We start from the raw sequence: 21,761 nt of genomic DNA on the forward strand, positions 1-21,761 counted from the left end.
GAGATTTTACCTCCTGGCAATTGTCATCATTTTGACTCAAATAAACACATAAAAATTCTCTACAGGCTTGGACATTTCTTATCCAAAGAAGCCCACCCGGGACCACCTGGCAGACATGGGCCTGGTGCTAGGTACCAGCAGGGGCTCATTACTCTGCATCAGGTGAATTTGCGTGAGTTTTCTTGAAAATCCAGACCTCCCTGTTTTAAGGTAGGAGACCCTTAACTTTATTTGAGCTGTTCTTTAAAATATAAAAATCCTTGAGGTGGCACTGAAGGTTAAGGGTTGAGATAACTCAGGGATAGGAGAGAGAAAAATGAGTGGATGGTTTTAAATTTGAGCTGTTTAATTGGAACCATTTATTGCAAGTCTGAACAAAATTTTTTGCTGGATAAATGAGACTCTGTGAACTTGTGTAGCTCCAAAGATAAGGGGCATTTACTAGTACTCCTCCAGCTTGAAATTTGAATATTCTTAGTGACTAAGAATCAGTGTGGTGTCAGAGGGTAGCCCTCAAAATGAACAGGGCCCCATAGGGAATTCCAATACACCTGTAATGAAAGAACTGATTTGTCCCAGGACTCACACAGAAAGGCTGGCTCCCTGGCTCTCACAGTTCTATGAGACAGCCTGGAGAGACACCAAGACATGTCAGAGGGTTGGAGCCACTTGGGAGGTGACAGCCCCTTGGAGCTCAGCCCGTAAGTGGCACACTTCAACCCACCACACAATATCCTAGAAATGTGTTCAGACTCTGCAGATCTCAAAATAAAACTAAATTAACATGGGTTTTGGAAATCATGAAACCAGGGCCGACAAGCCCCCACCCTCAGCGCCCCCTTAATACTCCTGCAGATGTACAGTTCATAGGGAGCCTTTACTTGCAAGTACTTACAGAAATGGGAGGATTCAACTGGAATTGGTATGAAGTTAAGATGACCAAAATGGAGCTCTTTTGACACCTGGATTAATTTTTATGGGTACAATAGAAAAAAAGCCGGCTCCGAAATCAAATAGAATGAATGAGAGGCTTCCCTCGATTGGCAAATAGAAGGCTCTGAAGCAGAGCACAGAGAGACATTCTTCTTTCCAGGAAGTTAATAAGACAATTTTAGAGGCTCTTCCTGAACTAAAGAAGCTTCCCAAGCTACTCAATGCCAGCACCCACTCTTCCTCTTCTCCAACTGCCCACCCTGCTGGTTACTTTGCTGCCTGACTTACACTCCTTTCCTCCTCCCCCTTCTCTCCCTTCTATGTGTCCTCCACCACAGCTACCTACTGACCTAGGGGGCACTCAGAATAGAAAACCAGACCAGGATAGACTAGAAAAACAAAACAAAACAAACTAGAAATTCTAACAGCTCCTTTTAGCAAAAACCCAGTCTCGGGCATGGAAAACTAGCCGAAATCTACTTCTCCTTATACTAGAACAGAACTAAGGAATCTAATTAAAAATTTCCCTGACCCTCTCCAGGACCATGCTGGGTTTGCAAAGGAATGTGATTTAACTGTTAGGACACGTGATCTTGGTTATTCTGACCTATTCCAATTAATACACTTACTGGTTTCTGAGAGCAAAGCAACAGAATTACTACGTAAGTTTTGCTCGGAAACTCCCTTAGAGGAGTCTGTTTTTATTTTATGTAGAAAGCCAGGTTACCTTAAGGAGGATTGTAGAAAACTGAAATGGGACTTTAGAAAAAGAAAAGAAACAGTAATAAGCATAGGGCTGCTCTGGGCATTTCCCCTTCTCCTTACGAACACTTTAGAAGAAATTGAAGTGACCTGTAGATCTAGGTGCTGGGGCTACTTTGTCTGTTCTTAACCATGCCCCACTAAGCTGTCCTCTCCCTCTAGGCCAGCGGTTTTCAATCTGCGGGTCGCGACCCCTTTGGGGGTTGAACGACCCTTTCAAAGGGATCGCCTAAGACCATCAGAAAACACATATATAATTACATATTGTTTACAGTAGCAAAATTACAGTTATGAAGTAGCAATGAAAATAATTTTATGGTTGGGGGTCACCACAACATGAGGAACTGTATTAAAGGGTCGAGGCATTAAGAAGGTTGAGAACCACTGCTCTAGGCTTCTGTAAAAATGGTAGAGCCATCTAACCACCAATTTTTTTGGTTTTTTTTAAATATATTTTTATTGATTTCAGAGAGGAAAGAAGGAGGAGAGAGAGGTAGAAACATCAATGATGAGAGAGAATCATTGATTGGCTGACTCCTGCATGCCTCCTCCGGGGGATCCAGCCTGCAACCCAGGTATGTGCCCTTGACCAGAATTGAACCCGGGACCCTTCAGTCCACAGGCTGACACTCTATCCACTGAGCCAAACCGGCTAGGGCAACCACCAATATTTTTAAGTCAGAACCTGTTTCCTTCCAGCTAGGGAATGTTTCGGGGCAACAGATATTTTTACTAGTCAAATCTGGCCAAATTCACCTGGCAGGGTGAGACTTTCTTTTTTTTCTTTTTCTTCTTTTTTGTTAATCCTCACCTGAGGATATTTTCCCATTGATTTTTAGGGAGACTGGAAGAGAGAGGGAAAGACAGAGAGAAACATCAATGTGAGAGAAACACATCAATTCGTTGCCTCCTGCACAAGCCCCGACCAGGGCCCAGGCTGGGGAGGAGCCTGCAACCAAGGAGCCTGCAACATGCCCTTGACTGAAATGGAACCCAGGACCCTCTGGTCCACAGGCTGACGCTCTATCCACGGAGCCAAACTGGCTAGGGATGAGACTTTCTTGAAATCAAAGATACCCATATATCCTTTCCCCAGAGGGTGAAATGTATTTAGAACCAAATAAATCAGATATTAAACCTACTGGGAAAACGATGATTTTAAAGAAAACTCCACAAGAAGAAAGTGAACTTAAGGCTGACTGAATGTTACAGGATGTCCAACACAACTTAGGGCCTTTTCCAGTCCAGTATTGGCAAGACTAAGTCAGCCACTCCTATTAAAATAACCATTGACAATACTTTACCTCCACCTAATATTCATCAATATCCTTTAAGACCTAGTGGAATCAAGCCTATTATATAAGACTCCTTAAGGGGGCGCTTTTAATGCTATGTGTGAGTCCCTATAATTCTCCTATCTTCCAGTAAAGAAATCCAATGGGGAAGGATGAAGATTTGTACAGGATCTCATAGCTATAAATAAAGACATCCTGTGGTCCCAAATCCACACACCCTGTGTAAAGATGTTGCCTCTTTTTCTGGGTGAGAAAGAGGGAGCCATTGCAGGGCTTGGAGCAGAGGAGTGGTGTGGTGAGAGGGCAGGGTTTGAAGCATGGGTAGAAGACTCATCAGGAGATTCTCACCATAATCCTGGAAAAATATAATGGTAGCTTGGGATCAGGTTTGCACCTCCATCGCCACCCCCCCCCCCCCCACACACTCTAAGTGGCTATGTTGCTTTGAACTAGTAACTTAACCTCCATGAGTCTCAATCTCCTCATGTCTAAAATGAGGCTGCTAATAACTTCCTTAAACACAGCAGTTGGAAGGATCAAATTAAACTTATGGAAGATGCTTAGCACATAATAAACACTCGATAGATAATAATCTTTTAATAGATTGCAAGCTCCTTTTGGGTAGGGATCATGTCTTAATCATCTATTTTCAGCTATTCCTATGGACTGCCAATATTTATGTAGTGCCTTTTCCAGTATTCCTGTGAAGAAAAGAAGAGAAGAGAAAAGAAAAGAAAAGAAGAGAAAAGAAGAGAAAAGAAAAGAAAAGAAAAGAAAAGAAAAGAAAAGAAAAGAAAAGAAAAGAAAAGAAAAGAAAAGAAAAGAAAAGAAAAGAAAAGAAAAGAAAAGAAAAGAAAAGAAAAGAAAAGAAAAGAAAAGAAAAGAAAAGAAAAGAAAAGAAAAGAAAAGAAAAGAAAAGAAAAGAAAAGAAAAGAAAAGAAAAGAAAAGAAAAGAAAAGAAAAGAAAAGAAAAGAAAAGAAAAGAAAAGAAAAGAAAAGAAAAGAAAAGAAAAGAAAAGAAAAGAAAAGAAAAGAAAAGAAAAGAAAAGAAAAGAAAAGAAAAGAAAAGAAAAGAAAAGAAAAGAAAAGAAAAGAAAAGAAAAGAAAAGAAAAGAAAAGAAAAGAAAAGAAAAGAAAAGAAAAGAAAAGAAAAGAAAAGAAAAGAAAAGAAAAGAAAAGAAAAGAAAAGAAAAGAAAAGAAAAGAAAAGAAAAGAAAAGAAAAGAAAAGAAAAGAAAAGAAAAGAAAAGAAAAGAAAAGAAAAGAAAAGAAAAGAAAAGAAAAGAAAAGAAAAGAAAAGAAAAGAAAAGAAAAGAAAAGAAAAGAAAAGAAAAGAAAAGAAAAGAAAAGAAAAGAAAAGAAAAGAAGTGTGCATAGGAATTTGTTCAGTTTTTTTTAAACTATAGTCCAGCCCTCCAACGGTCTGAGGGACAGTGAACTGGCTCCCTGTTTAAAAAGTTTGAGGACCCCTGCTCTAGGACATATCAGACTACAAGAGGACACAATTTACCTACTACAATAGCTAGCCATAAAGGGACATAGGATCTCAAAGGACAAGCTTTGACTCAGTTTTACCCCAAGTAAAATACCTTGGTCATCTAACCTCTAAAGATGGGCTACTACTTAACCCAGAAAGAATTAGAGGAATAACATCCTTTCCTCTTCTAAAAACAAACAAACCAAGAACAGCTTAAAGGGTTCCTGGGTCTGTCTGAATACTGTCCCAATTGGGTTCCAAATTTTTCATCAATGGCTCAGCCTCCATATGTCTTATTAAAATCAGATGGACCTGATCTGATTCAATAGAACCCCACAGGGAAACAAGCTGAAGAAGCTCTAGACCAGTGATGGCGAACCTTTTGAGCTCGGCGTGTCAGCATTTTGAAAAACCCTAACTTAACTCTGGTGCCGTGTCACATATAGAAATTTTTTGATATTTGCAACCATAGTAAAACAAAGACTTATATTTTTGATATTTATTTTATATATTTAAATGCCATTTAACAAAGAAAAATCAACCAAAAAAAATGAGTTCGCGTGTCACCTCTGACAAGCGTGTCATAGGTTCGCCATCACTGCCTTAGACAGTGGTTCTCAACCTTCTGGCCCTTTAAATACAGTTCCTCAAGAATCACCTGGGAATCTTTTTAAAATCCTGATTTCTGGGCCTCATCTGGAAATTCTGTTTCTTTGTTATGGGGTGAGGCCAAAACATTAGTAACAAAGAAACAGAATTTCCGGAGGATGAGGACCAGAAATCAGGATTTTAAAAACATTCCCAGGTGATTCTAATGTGCAGCCAAGATTGAGAACCACTGCTCTAGAGGGAGTATTATCTAAAGCTCCCATCTGGAACACCCTAATTATAAATTTTGTTCCTTTTTATATATGAAAATAAAGAAAATACTTCAGGAGTTTTAACTAAAAAACACAGAGATCATCATAGACCTATAGGTGATTACAGTCAGCAATTAGACTCAGTAGCCAAAAGGCTCCCTCTCTCCATGACAGCCATCTCTGCATAGATTATGTTATGCAAACAAACAGAGGAGATAGTTATGGGCTCTCCTTTACTTATGTTCCTCATTCTGTTGAATTTCCACTGAACTTTCATCACACTGAACACTTCTGTCAGCCAACTGGCTTCGAATGATGTTGAAAGGGATCGTGACATAACAGTCTTAACCCAGCAACTTAGCTACCATTTTTGAAGGATGAAGACATCCATTATTGTGTTTTGCTTACTGACTACCCTTTTGTTTCTAAGAATGGTTTACAGGAAACTCCTATTGATAATGCTGACTTAATTTGGTTTACAGATGGATCTTATCTGAAAGATGAACAGGGGTATATAGGCAATCACTTCCACGGTGGACATAACTGAAGTTTCTCATTTACCTGAATAAGACCTACCCAACAAGCTGAATTAATTGCTCTAACTTGAGCTTGTCAATTGGACAAAGATCAAATAGCCAATATTTACACTGACAGTAGTTATGCCTTTGGTATAGCTCAGAACTTCTAGATATTGTGGAAGCAACGAGGTTTCTTAACTTCCTCAGGGAAGCCCATAAAGAATGGAAAACAGGTTGCAGAATTATTAGATGTCATACAACAACCAAAATAATTGGCAATTATAAAAATTCCAGGATATTCTAATGCTGCCACCATGGAAGCAAAAGGAAATAATTTAGCTGACACTGCAACTAGACAAGCAGCAATAAGCAGCCAAATTATCCAGACCTGAGAATGTTTCCTCTTCCTATAAAACCAATAAAAGAGTCGCTTTTAATTCCAATGGCCAGCTTGCAGGAGAGGAAAAAAGGATATGGCAATAAAAAGCAGGGAACCTTTGACTCAAACAGATATTGTTTGGACCCAATTGGAGACCAATCTTACCTACAGGGGGTTAATTGCCTGTACTTCAACATGTGCATGAGCTAACACATTGGGGTCCTGAAAGATGATTTCATAGAGTAAACAATATTGCTGGAAACGTTCTCCTACTGTAGCTCATAAAGTTTATAACAGATGTTCTATCTGTCCAAAATATAACCCTGGAATACCACTCCACAGGTCATAAGGACATTTCCCACTTCCTTTAGGTTCATTTGAGATATGCAAATTGGATTTTATGCATATGCAACCATCTCAAGGATACAAATATGTGTTATTATGATTTGTATGTTTTCTCACTGGGTTAAGCCATTCTCTTGCAGGAAAGCAACAACCTTAACGGTAGGTAACATATTATTGGAAAAATAATTCCCAATTGGGGAATTCCCTCTAAGTTACAAAGTGACCAAGGGACTCATTTCACTGGGCAAATTATGTAATCTATCTGTAATATTTGGCCTATTCTATAGCATTTTCATTGTGCTTATCACCCCAGTTCTCTGGATTGGTGGAATGTACAAATAGTACAATTAAAACTCAACTAGGTAAATTTTCAGAAGCTTTTATCTTCTCTTGGCCAAAAGCTCTCCCTATAGTGCTCCTTAACCTGAGATCTACTCCTTTTGGTAAATACAGCCTTTCTCCTCATTAGTCACTGGTAACCCTACACATCTGGGTGAAGAGACATATGAACCAACCTTATGAAAAGAAGACATTCTGCATTATTATCAAGGACATATTAACCAGCTTTTCAAAACCGATAAATTAGTAGCTGATTCATTTCACAATGTGGTCCTGGGAGACGAAGACTTCAAAGACCATGACTTACAACCAGGAGATTTTGTACATTGACAAAGACATCAATTAAAGACTCCAACCCCATTGGAAGGGACCTTCTCAGGTATTACTAATTTATTCATATCCAGCTAACACAAAGATGTTAGCTCAAGGATTTTCATTTCTCATTTTTTTAAAAAGTGCCTAACTGTGAATGGACATGTACCCCTGTCTCTGGCACTCGCCTCCACCTACAGTGAAGATCAAAGACTCCCCTGGGATGAGAAGCCACTGTCATTAAAGATAGACAGCTATCCCAAGACATCGACAAGGCTTGTATACCCACAAATTGATCCTGAACTTAAAAAACCACTTGATTGTCTTTACCTGTCTGTTAATGATATTAATCATAATAATAGTTATAATTGTTCTTTGGGCTTTTCTCAAACTGTTAATAATGAATAAAGGTGTATAAGATAATTTTTGTATTATCAATATACTCTTTTATGGTTTCTCTTTTACAGTTTAGCAAGAATGTTATTACAGAAGAAAAGGGATGTGTGTGGTTTTGAGAGAAGTTAAAAAGAAGTAGTTTGTCCTAATATGTTGGTTATTTCTGAATGAGTAGAAGGAGAAAACTAAGAAGGCCAAGAGAAGTTAGAGAAGATTAGTGGGAAAAGAATATTGAGAAAGGAATTGTATGTATAAATGCTAGAACTCAATTATGGGCATGTACTTATCCCCTATCCAGACAAGGACTGAATTAAGTATGTTAATTCAGATGGAAGCTGAAGTGGCTGTTTAAAAAAAGGCCCTCTAGCCCTGACTGGTATTTCTCAGTGGTTAGACTCACAGCGGTTCTCAACCTGTGGATCGCGACCATTGGAAAACACATATAGCATATCAGATATTTACATTACGATTCATAACAGTAGCAAAATTACAGTTATGAAGTAGCAACGAAAATAATTTTATGGTTGGGGGTCACCACAACATGAGGAACTCTATTAAAGGGTCGCGGCATTAGGAAGGTTGAGAACCACTGGGTTAGAATGTTAGCCCTTGCACTGAAGAGGTGCAGGTTTGCTCCCTGCCCCCTGCCAGGTGCACGCGGGAGGTAAGCAGTCAATGTGTCTCTCTCACCTGGATGTTTCTCTCTCTCTCCCATCCTTCTTCACTCCCTTCCACTTTCTCTGAAAAGCAATGGAAAAAAATATCCTCAGGTGAGAATTTTTTTTTTTTATAAAAAGGCCCTCTATAACTGTTGCTGAGGCACAGGAAATTTACTTATGAAACTCTTACTGTCCACCTGGCCTCTGGAAATTTTTAGGTGGTAATTGTAATTTACACCATTGTGTTCTTACAGCCTTGGCCCCAATTAAACCTTAAGGTTACAGTTCCCAATTGCACAACTAGTGGGAATCAGATTAATAATGAAGGGCACTTGAGTGCTTCCAATGGAAAGCAGATGGGCCACAGTAAATGGGAACCCATCTCATGGTCAGACTGTAAAAACTAAAGAGGTGTATGGTGTGCCCTCAAACTACAAGTAAATGTTATACTAGATGCAAAATACAGAAAGTGAGACAGACAACAAAACCTGGGTCATGACAGCTTATAAGTTAGAGTGCTTTTCTTAACGAAGGCCCATAAAACCTGACTGCCTCCCATTTACCTGTCTTTCCCTTTTGAGAAAAATTCAGCCTAGACTTCCATCAAAGCTTACAGTCTTATCCCATTCCCAATGGCCCACTGATCAGCAAGACAAATGATGATACTAAGACTTCCTAGGAATGAACCTTCCTAGCACCATGGGACCACATTACCACCAGGAGGTTGGTTATTAATGCATCATTCAAACTGATTTGTGACCAAAAGGGGGAGGTATGGATGAAAAAGGGGCCATATGCTAAACCTGAGAAGTTCAGGGGAGGCCAGCATGGTGGGCCTTACAAACTCTAAGACCAGAAATAACCAGATGGTCTGAACATAAAAATGCCTAACCAGAGGGGGGCACAGTGAGTCAGACTCTAGGCCTGTAGCTTCTTTGACAGAGGCCAATCTTTACCTTAAGTAAACCTACCCATTGTCTTTTTGGATCTAAGATAACATACCTCTGAAATGTCAAAGTAACCTCCTTTTCCAGACCCCTCAGGGCACAGCCACCAGCACCAGAGTAGGAGACCACAGAACCTTGTTGTTATCTTCTTCCCCGAATACCATCTCTATGTGCTGTAAATATTAATTATTAACTACCCTATACCCACCAATGTAAAAAAAGTATCTGTCTATCCGTTTTACTTTTTTATCCAGTCCCAGAGATTTCCCCATTTTGCTTTCTCCTACCCCCTTAATCTACCACCAGTGGATTTCGTGTAACCCCCCCTATGTCTCCCTTGATCTAATGTATAAAATAAGCTGCAAAACTGCCACTCTCTAGAGAATTTTCTCAATTCAATGAGATTTTGCTTCCTGGAACTTATCATCAGTTTGGCTCAAATAAACTCATAAAAATTCCAGTGGGGGGTGTGCAGGAGGCAGCTGATCAATGTTTCTCTCTCATTGATGTTTCTAACTCTCTATCCCTCTCCCTTCCTCTCTGTAAAAAAATCAATAAAATATGTTAAAAAATTCTCAGCAGATTTGGATGTTTCTTACGTCAACAAATTCATATTCTTTATAAGCTCAGATTCAAAGAGTTGATCCAGTTCTGGAAAGTGGTTGTATAGAGAAGAAACAGAAAGTCAATTTTAAAAAGATTGATAGAAATATTCTCAATTGAGACTTAAAAGAAGAAAGACTGCTGCCCACATTTCTCCTGTCACACTGAAAGCATCATCTGTAGAACCACCTATGAAGTATTCTTGCCCTTAAAGTGGAACCTGAATCTAGTGAAGTCTGTAGTGCTAGTTTACATTTAGCATTAGAAGGAATAGAGGAACAAGCTAAATGATACCACAAGAAAGCAAAGGGCCGAGGCTACAATGTGAGACAGTCAACAGACTTGCTTCCTCATTCAGTCAGTGGTGGTGAATAAAAGGAGTGAATTCCTCAAATAGCCAATGGTGATGCATAGGAGGAGGCCGCTCCAGAAGAAGAGAGTCAGAACAACCAAATGTGACTAGAGAGTGCCCTGCTGGCAGGGCTCAGTGGTTAAGCATCAACTTATGAACCAGGAGGTCGCTGTTCAATTCCCAGTCAGGGCACATGCTCGGGTTGCTTGCTCGATCCCCAGTGGGGGGCGTGCAGGAGGCAGCCAATCAATGATTCTCACTCATCATTGATATTTCTATCTCTCTCTCCCTCTCCCTTCCTCTCTGAAATCAATAAAAATATATATTTAAAATGTGACTAGAGAACCTATATTGGTTTGGATACTAATTTGAACAAGAACAATTTTTAAAAGACTCTTTTTTAGCTAATCAGGAAAATTCAGTTATATGGACTCAATATTTACTAATACTGTATTGTATATTTTCAAGTTGCTAAAAGAGTAAATCTTAAAGTTTTCATAATAAGAAAAAAATGTGTAACTATGTATGGTGGCCGATGTTAACTAAACTTATTGTGGTGATCAGTCACAATATATACAAATATCAAGTCATTATATTGAAATCATACAAAACTAATATAATGTTATATGTCAATTACACCTCAACAAAAATAATTATAAAACACTCCTCATCCATTTTAAGTGAGTTAAGAGCTGCACTGTAGTTGTTCTTGGGGCTTATTGGAGCATGGTTAATACAGATGGAGAGGGGCTAGAAAGATCTAGTTTGAGCAACTTTGATTTATTTGCTTGATACACTGGAGATGAGATACCAGTGTTCTCTCTAGAACTCTGAATTATGGCAGGGAAGTCTTTCTTTTTTGCAAAAACACCCCCAAAAACAAAACAAACAAAAAAACCAAGTGCACTATATGCCAGAATTTATCAACCAGTTTCCTGCTGGAGATGAGATACTAGTATTCTCTTTAGAACTCTGAATTATGGCAGGAAAGTCTTTCTTTTTTGCATTTAAAAAAATTACCAAAGTGCACTATGCCAAGGTTTACCAACCAGTTTCCTGCACAAGCTATCTAGAGTGGCCTACACTGAAGCTTATCCTGATAACCACAGATGCTGGGGTTAAACTGTTATGTTTCATTGATGGTGGGAGTGAGACTTCCTGGAGGGTAACTTGCCATTATCTACCAAAATTATAAAGCATATAACCCTAGGCCCAGCAGCTCCTCATATATACGTGAAATAATACACATACATGAATACTCATTGCATCATGTGTTATACCCAAAAGACTGAAACAAACTTATTGTCCAACTATAGGGAACATGTTAAGTAAACTACAGTACAAACACTGAATTCTATTTAGCCAAGAAAATAATTAGAAGGCTCTGTATGTTATGTTTAACATGTTATATTAAATATGCATGTATATATTCGCATACATATATTTTATATACATATGCATGTAGCATAATACATGTCTATGTCTTATATGTTTAATAAAAGGGGGGAAAGACTATCTTCCCCCCTTTGCTTGCAGACATATGTAAAATATCTCTTGAAAGACACCCAAGAAGCCAGTATCATTGGTTGCCCCAGAGGGTCGAAACATGTGAATTTTACTGTATATTGTCTTGGTTCTTTTGTATTTTGAGCAATACCAATGTATTATCTCAAAAAATAAATACAGACTATTTAAATTTTAAAAAGTATTTGAGGAAGAGTGGGTTAAATTAGCTTTCTTTTTGCTAGATTATACAGAGAATGGTCTCCAGAACCCTGAGGACAGGACAAGTTTTCATGTTCATTACAAGGGACTCAAATGTGCTACGTGGAGGCACTGGGGTCCCTGCTGCTGTGGTCCTCATCTCTCTCAGATGACTACAGGACAGGAGAGAGATGGCTCTTTTCCTCCTTCAGATTTCTATTAATAACACCTCCACCTCACCCATCCCCGCCCCACAGCCCAGCCCAGGAGCCCCAGTGGACACCTGGATCTTTCAACCACAAAATTCACATCAACATCAACACCGGGAAGAAAGCCAGTAAGACTGGAGCGAGGTAAAAGGTTCCTTCCTCAGCTCAGTTCAGCTGGGCAGCCTTGGAAAAAAAAAAAAAACATGATCCGTGAAGCGATGCAGGAAGTAACAGTGAGTCACAGAAACCCAAAATGGGTTGAATTTTGCATATGAGAAACCTCATCCAACTCACACACACTTCTTGGGCATGATGCGGATTTTTATCTATTGCTTCCAGCATATGCCCTTAATATAGATCTAATTTAAAGTCAACCTGAGTCATGTATATTCTGATACACCCTTCGTCTTTCAAGTCTCAAATGTCACCTCCTCTGAGAAGCTTTCAGTGGTCTTCTTTCTATTGTATCCCACTGTCACTCTCCACCTATCACTGTTTTCTTCAGAGCCCTTACCACTATCTGAAATGACTTTATATTGATTAATCCATTTACTTGTTTTCTGTCTTTTTCTTCCCACCAGGAGAGCAGGGACATTGTCTGTTTTGTTCACGTTTGTATCATCAGCACCCAGAAAGTGCCTTGCACATAAAAGGTGCCCAATAAATATTTACTAAATGAAAAAAAATACTCTATTAACATTCGAGATTTTATAAGGCTCTTCACATTTTTCCAGCTGAAGCCTGTATAGAAAATGTATTTTCCCCGATGGAGAACTTCAGTTTATGTCAACATATTGTTTCTGTTGACATCTTCATGAAGCCTCATGGTAGTCTATTAACTAGTCTTGGGATTTTTGCTGCATACAAAGCAAGCAAACAAACAAAAAACACAAAACAAAACATAACCCAACCCTAGTCCTAAAATGTATGGTGTGTGAGACTTCCACACCACACGGTTAGTTACATTACAAGTTTGACACCACCAGTGGGAGGGAAAGCACAGTGAAGAAAGTGAGGGGAGAGAAAAATTGAACAAAAGACTAATTCTTTAGTATTAGTCTTTTGTATTACCATGTTTAAAAAGCTCAAAGATGCCAAATTTCCTTCCTTATGCTTCACTCTCTAGGGCTAACTAGTTGAAGGGCAAACAGGCCAATCTTCTCACTTATTTTCCCCCATAAACACACACACGCACACACACAAGCAAGGTAATTATCCAATAGCATTTAATGTGCTTTAATAGTTACGTGTAATAATGATGAGATATAAAGTTTAAGGAAATTCCTCTCTTGTTTCCAATCTACTTATTTTATCATTAGTAGTGAGAGAAGCATACAATCTGAATCACAAATTCTAGATTTGTGGAATACAAGGGAGTAATATCCCTAAACTGGGGATTCCCTGAGAACTCACAAATTAAAATTTATGACTTGGGAAAGAACTTGAAGTAGCTTCATATGACATTCTCGATACCAACCATGGAGCATATTTCCAAGTGTATTTGTTTTTTAAATATATTTTTATTGATTTCAGAGAGGAAGGGAGAGGAAGAGACAGAAACATCAATGATAAGAGAGAATCATTGATTGGCTGCCTTCTGCATGCCCCACACTGGGGATCAAGTCCAAAACCCAGGCATGTGTCCTGACTGGGAATCAAACCATGACCTCCTGGTTCACAGGTCGATGCTCAACCACTGAGCCATGCCGGCTGAGCCACTTCCAAGTTTTGACACCTCTGCTGCTTTTGCTTTTTGGTCCATTGCTTTAGCTGAGCCGTCCCCACCAGCCCCACTTACGGGCCCGGGTATTGTCCTGGTTTGCCCACTCTGTTCTCTTATTTGAACATTCTGTGGGAATAAATAAATAAATAAATAAATAAATAAATAAATAAATAAAATAAAATAAAAGAATCCTGAAACATCAATCACAAAGAATATATGCACCCCTATGTTCATAGTAGTGCTATTTATAATAGCTAAGATCTGAAGGCCAGCCGGGGGGAGGGTTTAGTGTAAGGTGGGGGGAGGGGACGTGGGAGGTTGGCTGGCCAGAGGGGACAATTTGCATATTAGCCTTTTATTATATAGGATACATGAGCATGTCCTTATAAAGGATTTTGTCATTTTTGTTTTCTCTTACTTTCACTTGAAAACTTTAGAAACCAGAGTCAAGAAAGGCTTTGCAGGTGTTACATAGATTGTCTACTGTTAGGATGCAGGAAGAACTTTCTGGAATTGGAGTTTGTTCCATGGTTTGGATACTGAAATCCACTAGTGGGAGTAAGGTTCTGAGGGTAGCGGTGCTTTTCTGCTGGACGGGGGAAAGGGCATGCTGTGGCTCCTGCCCTCAGAACCCTCCTTCAGTCCTAGGGATGCTGAAGAACCCAACACCAGCCTCCTCTCACTGGGCTATCCCAAGAATCAACTCGAATACAGATTTCCCACTTTTGCTCTAAAGAAATCCACTGAGGAAAAGCAGGGGCCCCCAAGTGGGACCAGATGCTCCCATGAGCTACGTGCAACTCCGAGAGAAAAGGACTCTTTCTCCTTCTAATACAGAAGTCTATCCACAAATAGGATAAGATTTAAACCACAGAAGCCATAGCTCCTTCTCATGAAACCCCAAATAGTGGTGTCTTGACCCAGATATTCCAATATTAGGAACAAGATAAAAATAAAAACCAGTTCCATCAACTCTACCAAGCTCTACAGACTACATTTTCATTGGGGGCAGACTGCTTAAGTCCAAATCACCTTGAGCAAGTTACCTAACTTCTCTGAGCCTCAGGTTTTCTCATTTATGAAGTTGGTATGGTGATAGGATTGACTTGTGAGGATTAGATGAGTTAACCCATGAAGACACTCATTCTAATGCCTGGCACACAGGAAGAGCTCAGAAATGTTAGCTATTATTATTCCTTGCTTGCGGCCTTGTTATCTTTTATGCTTACAAGAAAGTTTAATGGGCCTAAGTAAAGTTACAAATTTCAAATTTCATGCATATTCTGTTATTACTTATTTTACCACCTTGAAAAACTCAACATATTCAATTCTGCCCTTGAAATAAGGACAATTTTCTTTTTCTTTTTTTAAAAGATTTTTTAATTGATTTTTAGAGAGAAAGGAAGAGAGAAGAAACATTGGTTAGCTGCCTCCTGCATACCCCATATGGGAATGAGCCCGCACCCAGGCATGTGCCCTGACAGGGAATCCAACCAGCAACCTTTCGGAGGGATGGTGCCCAACCAACCGAGCCACACTGGCCAGGGCAGGACAAATGTCTTTATGCGTTAGTCAGCGCAGAGGAGTCCAAACCACATGACGGGCTGAACCACAACCTGGAGGGAGATTCAGCCTGTGTTTATGAAAGCGAGTACACTTAGCAGTGTCCTGACTGGCAACGCGTGTGATGTAAATTCCCCAAAGCCGCGTGCAGTGTGACCACGCTTCTTCAGCTGATCCCAGTGGAGACACTGACAACTGAAAAACTATAGAATGCAACTGTGTTCAGAAAGGAAGTCAAATGAGGAAATAACGGGTGACTGAGCATAACCTGTCTTATAACCACGGGGACTGCACGTGGATAAAATAAGGGGGCAGATTAGATCTTCTCAGAGGACACTTCCCATTCCAAAGTCCTCCCATTTTTTAAAATTTGATGAAGGAACTGGGAATACAGGCAGGAGAAAGAGGCAGCAAAGGTCTTAGCACGCTGTCAAGTCCTTCGTTTTTCCACTTCCGGTGAGCAGAACCTTACCCTTGGAAGTAGTGCCGGGTTACTTGGAAAAGTGCGTGTCTTTAAAGACACTTTAAGAGTGATTCACTATCTCAGCTTAAATTCAAAGTAATGTTTCCACATAACAGAACATGATACAGCTATTTAAAAATACTGCTTACAAAAGGTTTACCGTAACATTTTAATATAAGCATCTTCTCTCATTAACTGAAGAAAAAAACAGGATACAGAACTGGATAGAGTCTGACCTCAGCTATGTGGGTGTGGGGAGGGGGGCGGGGGGGGGAAGATTAAGCTGCTGACAACAGTTGCCTCCAACATAACAGAACGGGAGGATTTTTTTCTTTGCCTTCCCCTCATCCCCTGCTACTTTGCAACTTTTTCTACACGCATATATCACTTTTATAATTAAAAAGTTACTAAGTAATAACATGATATTTAATATTGCACCAAATGGTATGAAAACTCCACGAGGTTTTCAAAGATTTAAGAAGCAGGATTTGTGTGTGTGGAGGTAAAAAACAGCAACTGGCCCCCAACTGCTGTTTCCTGCCTCTCATCCACCCAGGCACACACTACAGTGCCTGCGTCTGTCAAATGCCTCAAACTCTCCCTCTAACCGCCCCCCTCACCCCATCCTGGGAACCTGCGGCTGATCTGCCCTGGGTCGGGTTTTGTTTTTTGCTGCTCATTAGTACCACCACTCTGGGCTGTAAGAAGCCAAGCTCGTGTCTATCAATGCTCGGCTTTTCTAACAGTTCTGGTGACAAGTCTGGTGAGCGAGAAGCTTGAAGTTTGTGCATAAGGATTTGGGGGTGATCTGTGTCTTCCGAATCATCTACACAGTCCCGAGGACCAGGATTCCGGGCCATGGCAGGGGCTGCATCCAAGGACCTGCACACAAGTTACATGGCAGAATCTTGGGAATTACTGGGCTATTCTAGGGAGCCTGGGGGGCAGGGGGGCAAGTCAGCTCACACTCCCCCCATAAACCCCCATAAATGCATCCTGAGGGAAGCTGGGGGCGGGGCTTAATTCCCAACAAGTTATCACATCTGCCTTTTCAAGCTGGGGTTGTTCTCTGAGTCTCTAAGACCCGGGACCCACCCCAGGAGCCCTGGTCCCCCACATCAATCTCGATATCAACATGCTTCACACTCCCCCCAGCAAACCCTCAGGGAACGGTTGCCCTCGCCTGGGCAGAGGTTACAAAGTCATGGGGGTATTAGGGGCAGTCTCTGAAGTTGCTCCAGGTTCCAGTCTCTGCTCTGCCATTGTGTGACCGTGGGCAAATCATCCAACTTCTCTGGGCCTCAGTTCCCTCATCTGTAAAATGGGAATAGGATACCTACTTCTCAGAGTTCTGGAGAGGATGGCATTAGCTAGAACATGTAGCGTGCCTGGCACACAGGAAGCACTGGATAAATGTTAGCAGTCACACAACAAACGAAAAATCAACCTGCCTTGTTATTCAAACAAGGCCCAGATGTGGCTTTTGAAGGGGTACCCCTTCCAGATGCTGAGGGAAGGGAGACCTCAGTGGGCCACTTCTTGCTCAGCAGTTTAAAGCTGCAGCTTGGTTCCCCCACCCCCCAACCCCCGGTGCCACAAATCTCTAAAAACTGGCCGGTTGCACACGAACTGGTGGTGTGAACAAACAGGAGGGCAAGCCAGGCCTTCCCTGGGGAACTACTTAGAGCCAAGTGTTCCTTCACCTCCAATTTACCATGTAACAGTTTGGTTGGCTTAGCTTTGGGGTAACAGTGTTCTTGTCAAAACAGTCATCAAAAATATCCCAAATCCGAAGAGATAATTGGTGAGGAGGCCTAGTTTGGATTGACGGGAACTTCTTCTGCCAGGTTAATGGCTCTAATTGGCCTGACTAGGTTGGTGTAGCTACAGATGTCACTTCATGGCACCGAGCAACTTGCGTAGAATGACTGATGGGTGTTTACCTCTCCCCAGGAAATTAAGCTAACACAACAGGAAACAGGATCAATGTATATTTTAAAAGAATGTGTATACAAACAAACTCCCTCCCATATGTTACTGGGTTTCCTCCAAAGGAAACAGATTAAATTAAATCCCTACCAGGCACTTGGCACTGTATCAGGCTGTGGGACTCCAGGGCCCCCTTCTCAAGACGCTTAAAATCAAGTTGAGAAGGCCAGACAAATACAAGAGAAAAGGTTAGGCATCAAAGCAAGACATTTGTAATGAGCCAAAAAAAAAAAAAAAAAAGATACAGATAGGAGAATTTCAGGAGATGAGGGAAAAACCTAATCACTACAGATTTAGCACAGAAGTCTTCAGAGATGAGATGGAGCTTAAACTAAGCCAGAGCACAGAGACATAGCATTCAGTAAAGCAGAGAGAGAAAAGAAAGCAATCCAGTGTGAGCAAAGGTATGGCAACAAGACTACGGTGCACGTTTGCAGTAGAGCGAGCAAAGCTGTGGCCGAGTGGGGATAAGACACAGAGGCAGGACGGGAGGCCTTCTGAAGAGGACGGGCTTTCCAGGCCGTCTAGTGCAATCTCACTTACACATGAGGAAACGGAATCTCAGAGAGATCAGGCAGCTTACCTAAGACCACACAGCTAGTTATCGGTGGGAGGTCAGCGGAGAAAACAAATCTGTTAACCTTCCTTCCATTTGGAATCTGAGCTGACAATAAATTGGCTACAGAGAGGTAAAGGAATATCACCCTAGGGGTGACAGAAACGGTGTGGTTCCCAACCACGAATGTTGGTGGAGGCCACAGGAGGTGTTCCATACATGCTTGCTGATGAAATTGGGAAGATACTAGTAAGTGCTATATAATTTCAGGCCAATTACTAGATATTCCTGACTTTATTTTCTCCTCCTTCCCACTGGCCCTCTCCCAAGTGAATAAAAAATCTCAACGTGACTAGGGGTGCACCCGTGCAGTGGGGAAGTATAGTCTCAGAGATCAAAGTCAAGGGGAGTCTCACAGATTTCAGGTCTCCGACCTCTGTGGAGAGAAGCACCTGTTTCTTTCCTCTCTTTAAGCCCTGCATCTCCCATTTCTTTGAAGTCGTGAGAAATCAGGTGCTTTGTACATTCTCATTATAAAGGAGATAGAACTGAAAGGCGAAATGTCTCAAGGAGGTGAGTCAGGGATGGGGCAGGGGCCAGACCCCCACCTACCTCATCCAGGCAACCAGTGAGTAAGGAAGGGGGGATATCTTGGCGGGAGCTGGGAGAGAAGGTGGCTTGTGCTTCGTTACATAGCTAGGGAAAGAATTACAAACAGACTTCTAGAAAATTCTTTCAGGCCATTTCTGGGGGGTCACTGAAAAGTTCATAAAGCAGTTGGTATGGTATTGTGCATAACTCAGATGCAATAAAACATAATTGAAAAGCACAAAATTAGGGCACTATTAAAATCGACGTTGAAGAAGGCACAAAACACCCACCTTAAGTAACTGGCCGTCTCCAGTCCCCAGGAACAGAACAGCTCTGTTCATCACCACGGTGCCATAAACAGATGTCAGGTCGGAATGGATCATGGTAGAGGACGCGATTGGCTGCACTTTCTCGGGTTGATCTTCTTTCTGAATATGCACACAAATGCACAAATAAAAAAAGTTAATTTTTAACAGCCGTAATTCTCAGGATGATTAAATGTCACTTATGCCCACCTGGGAAGGCTCCCACTTGAGCCCCAAATATATTCTCTTAGACAAGATCCCCAGGAACAACCTTTTATCCTTTTTATCTGCAAAATCACCGTGCTTGCCCAGCCCATGGAAAGCCATTTGTTTACTATGTATTAACACGTATTGATTGCCAGCAGCGAGCTAGCCATCCATTTAACACTCCCCCAGCTGATATATGAAGCCGAGTTCCACTTTATTGCCAAGAGAGAGCCCGCTGCTGAATTGGGAGGGAGATGATCTTGCACTTGGCTGTTTGCAGGATTCTGCTGCAGTTTGTTCTAGCGAGGCACTGGCTCCCGTGAGGTTAAACAAGCCATTTCCTAGGATGTGAGAGAGACCATCCTATTGGGTGTGTTGGCAGAAGGAAGGGTTCTGGATTTCCAGGAAGCATGTAATGTGAAGCCCAAAGCCAGGGTAATTAGTTCAGAGGGTAAAGAGGGGAAGATATGGTCATGGATGGTGGGAAAGAGAGAGCCACAGAACTAAGAAGGAGCTGAGCGGAAGGGCTGGACTTGGTGCTGATGCTCCTGACGAGGAAACGAAGAGCATACTTCCCACCAGAAAGCATTTAAATAGTCTGAGGTCTGAGCACAGACTCACATGCTTGCTCCTGATCATTAAAGTAAGCCCTGTTTTAAACCCAGAGCAGACCGAGTGCTGACCAAGATGTCTTTTTCTTTCTTGTCTGAAGACATGCAGTATTTTATGTTGCTTCCTGCCTTCACCAGCAGAGAACTGAGTTTGTTACACAAATCTCAGGAAGATATGGAACTAGAAAGAGTCGCTGCTGCCTGTAGCTGCTGAACACAGTGTGGTACGCACTTTATCTGCCAGCACTCAGTTCCCAACTGTGCTAAGGTTTTCAAAGGCACGTTTAAGTCTTAGCCAATGAGAGAGCTGGCAAACTTCAGTGAGCATCACCGCAACACCCAAATCGCCCCATTTGGGGAGGGGGAGGTTGGCAAGGGGAGGCGAAGACTTATTAACTTCATTATATTATTGCCAACAGTGTTTATGTCTTTCAATTTATGTCTTATTAAATATTCATTGTTTTTAAACCCACCAAGTTCCATTAACATCTACACTGAATGGCTCCATGGACTACCAATAAGTAGATTTCTGAAGCCTTTAAAAGGTCGCTCGCCTGTACCGCTTTGCTGAGGTTGTGCTGAGAAGAAGAGATAAGCTGGGAAGGATTTCCTCCTGTGCCAAGGCCATGATCTCTTTTCAAGGGAAAGATGTCATAACCTAGGGAGAAAGCGACTTATTTGCATAAAATATTCCATAGTAAACTCAGTTTTGAAAAATTTTTTGAAAGCCCATTAGAGCTTTTCTTCCTGTTAAAAGATACTTTCCATGCAGTTGGGGAAGATGAGGACCTGTTCTGTTAAAATTGAAGTTAAGAAAAAATATCTATGAATCACAACAATAGGTCACTGTTTTTAGATAAGGATACCCTGTGACTATGAGCAGAAAAAGAAAAATCAGATGACCTTTAGATAAAAAACAAACAAACAAACAAACAAACAAAAAACCCACACATAATACACCACACATTTTGTTTTAAAATAAAACCAGAATTGTTCAAATTTAACATTGGCCACCTATGCCTATTACTTTTATTAAACACTAGAGGCCCGATGCATGAAAATTCATGAACTGGAGGGGGTTCCCTCAGCCCGGCTTGCCCCCCTCACAGTCTGGGAGCCCTCAGGGGTGGGAGGCAACCCGGTGATCAGGGGAAGGTGACACCCCATCATACCTCTGCTGCTGCCACTGTTGGCCGGCCCTGGTTACTTGAGCCTTGGGTGGACGTGGGCGGCTGGGGGGCTGAGGGGACTGGGCGCCGCCATCTTTGAAGGCGTGGCAGTCAATTAGCATATTCCCTTTTTATTGGCTGTGGGCACTGCCATCTTTGAGGGTGGGGCAGTCAATTAACATATTCCCTCCTTATTGGCTGTGGGCGCCGCCATCTTTGAGGGCGGGGCAGTCAATTAGCATATTCCCTCCTTATTGGCTGTGGGCGCCACCATCTTTGCGATGGCATGAGGGTCAATTAGCATATTCCCTCTTTATTAGATAGGACTAGAGGCCTGGTGCACTAAATTCATGCACTTGGGGGGGGGTGTCCCTCAGCTTAGCCTGCACCCTAAACCGGCGGTTGGACATCCCTCTCAGAATCCAGGACTGCTGGCTCCCAACTGCTTGCCTGCCTGCCTGATTGCCCCTAATCGCTTCTGCCTGCCAGCCTGAT

General features: G+C 41.4%; 1 protein-coding gene across 1 annotated transcript in view; it reads right to left on the reverse strand.

The window, feature by feature from the left end:
* The window catches only part of PLXNC1 (plexin C1), a 158,145-nt gene that overhangs the window by 118,386 nt on the left and 17,998 nt on the right, over positions 1-21,761 (reverse strand). Inside the window, exon 2 of the mRNA XM_014548340.1 lies at positions 19,265-19,402. Coding sequence (XP_014403826.1) covers positions 19,265-19,402 — 138 coding nt within the window. The remainder of the gene's footprint in view (positions 1-19,264; positions 19,403-21,761) is intronic.

The sequence above is a fragment of the Myotis brandtii genome, unplaced genomic scaffold (assembly GCF_000412655.1).
Source record: "Myotis brandtii unplaced genomic scaffold, ASM41265v1 scaffold504, whole genome shotgun sequence".
In the NCBI taxonomy this organism is placed as follows: Eukaryota; Metazoa; Chordata; class Mammalia; order Chiroptera; family Vespertilionidae; genus Myotis; species Myotis brandtii.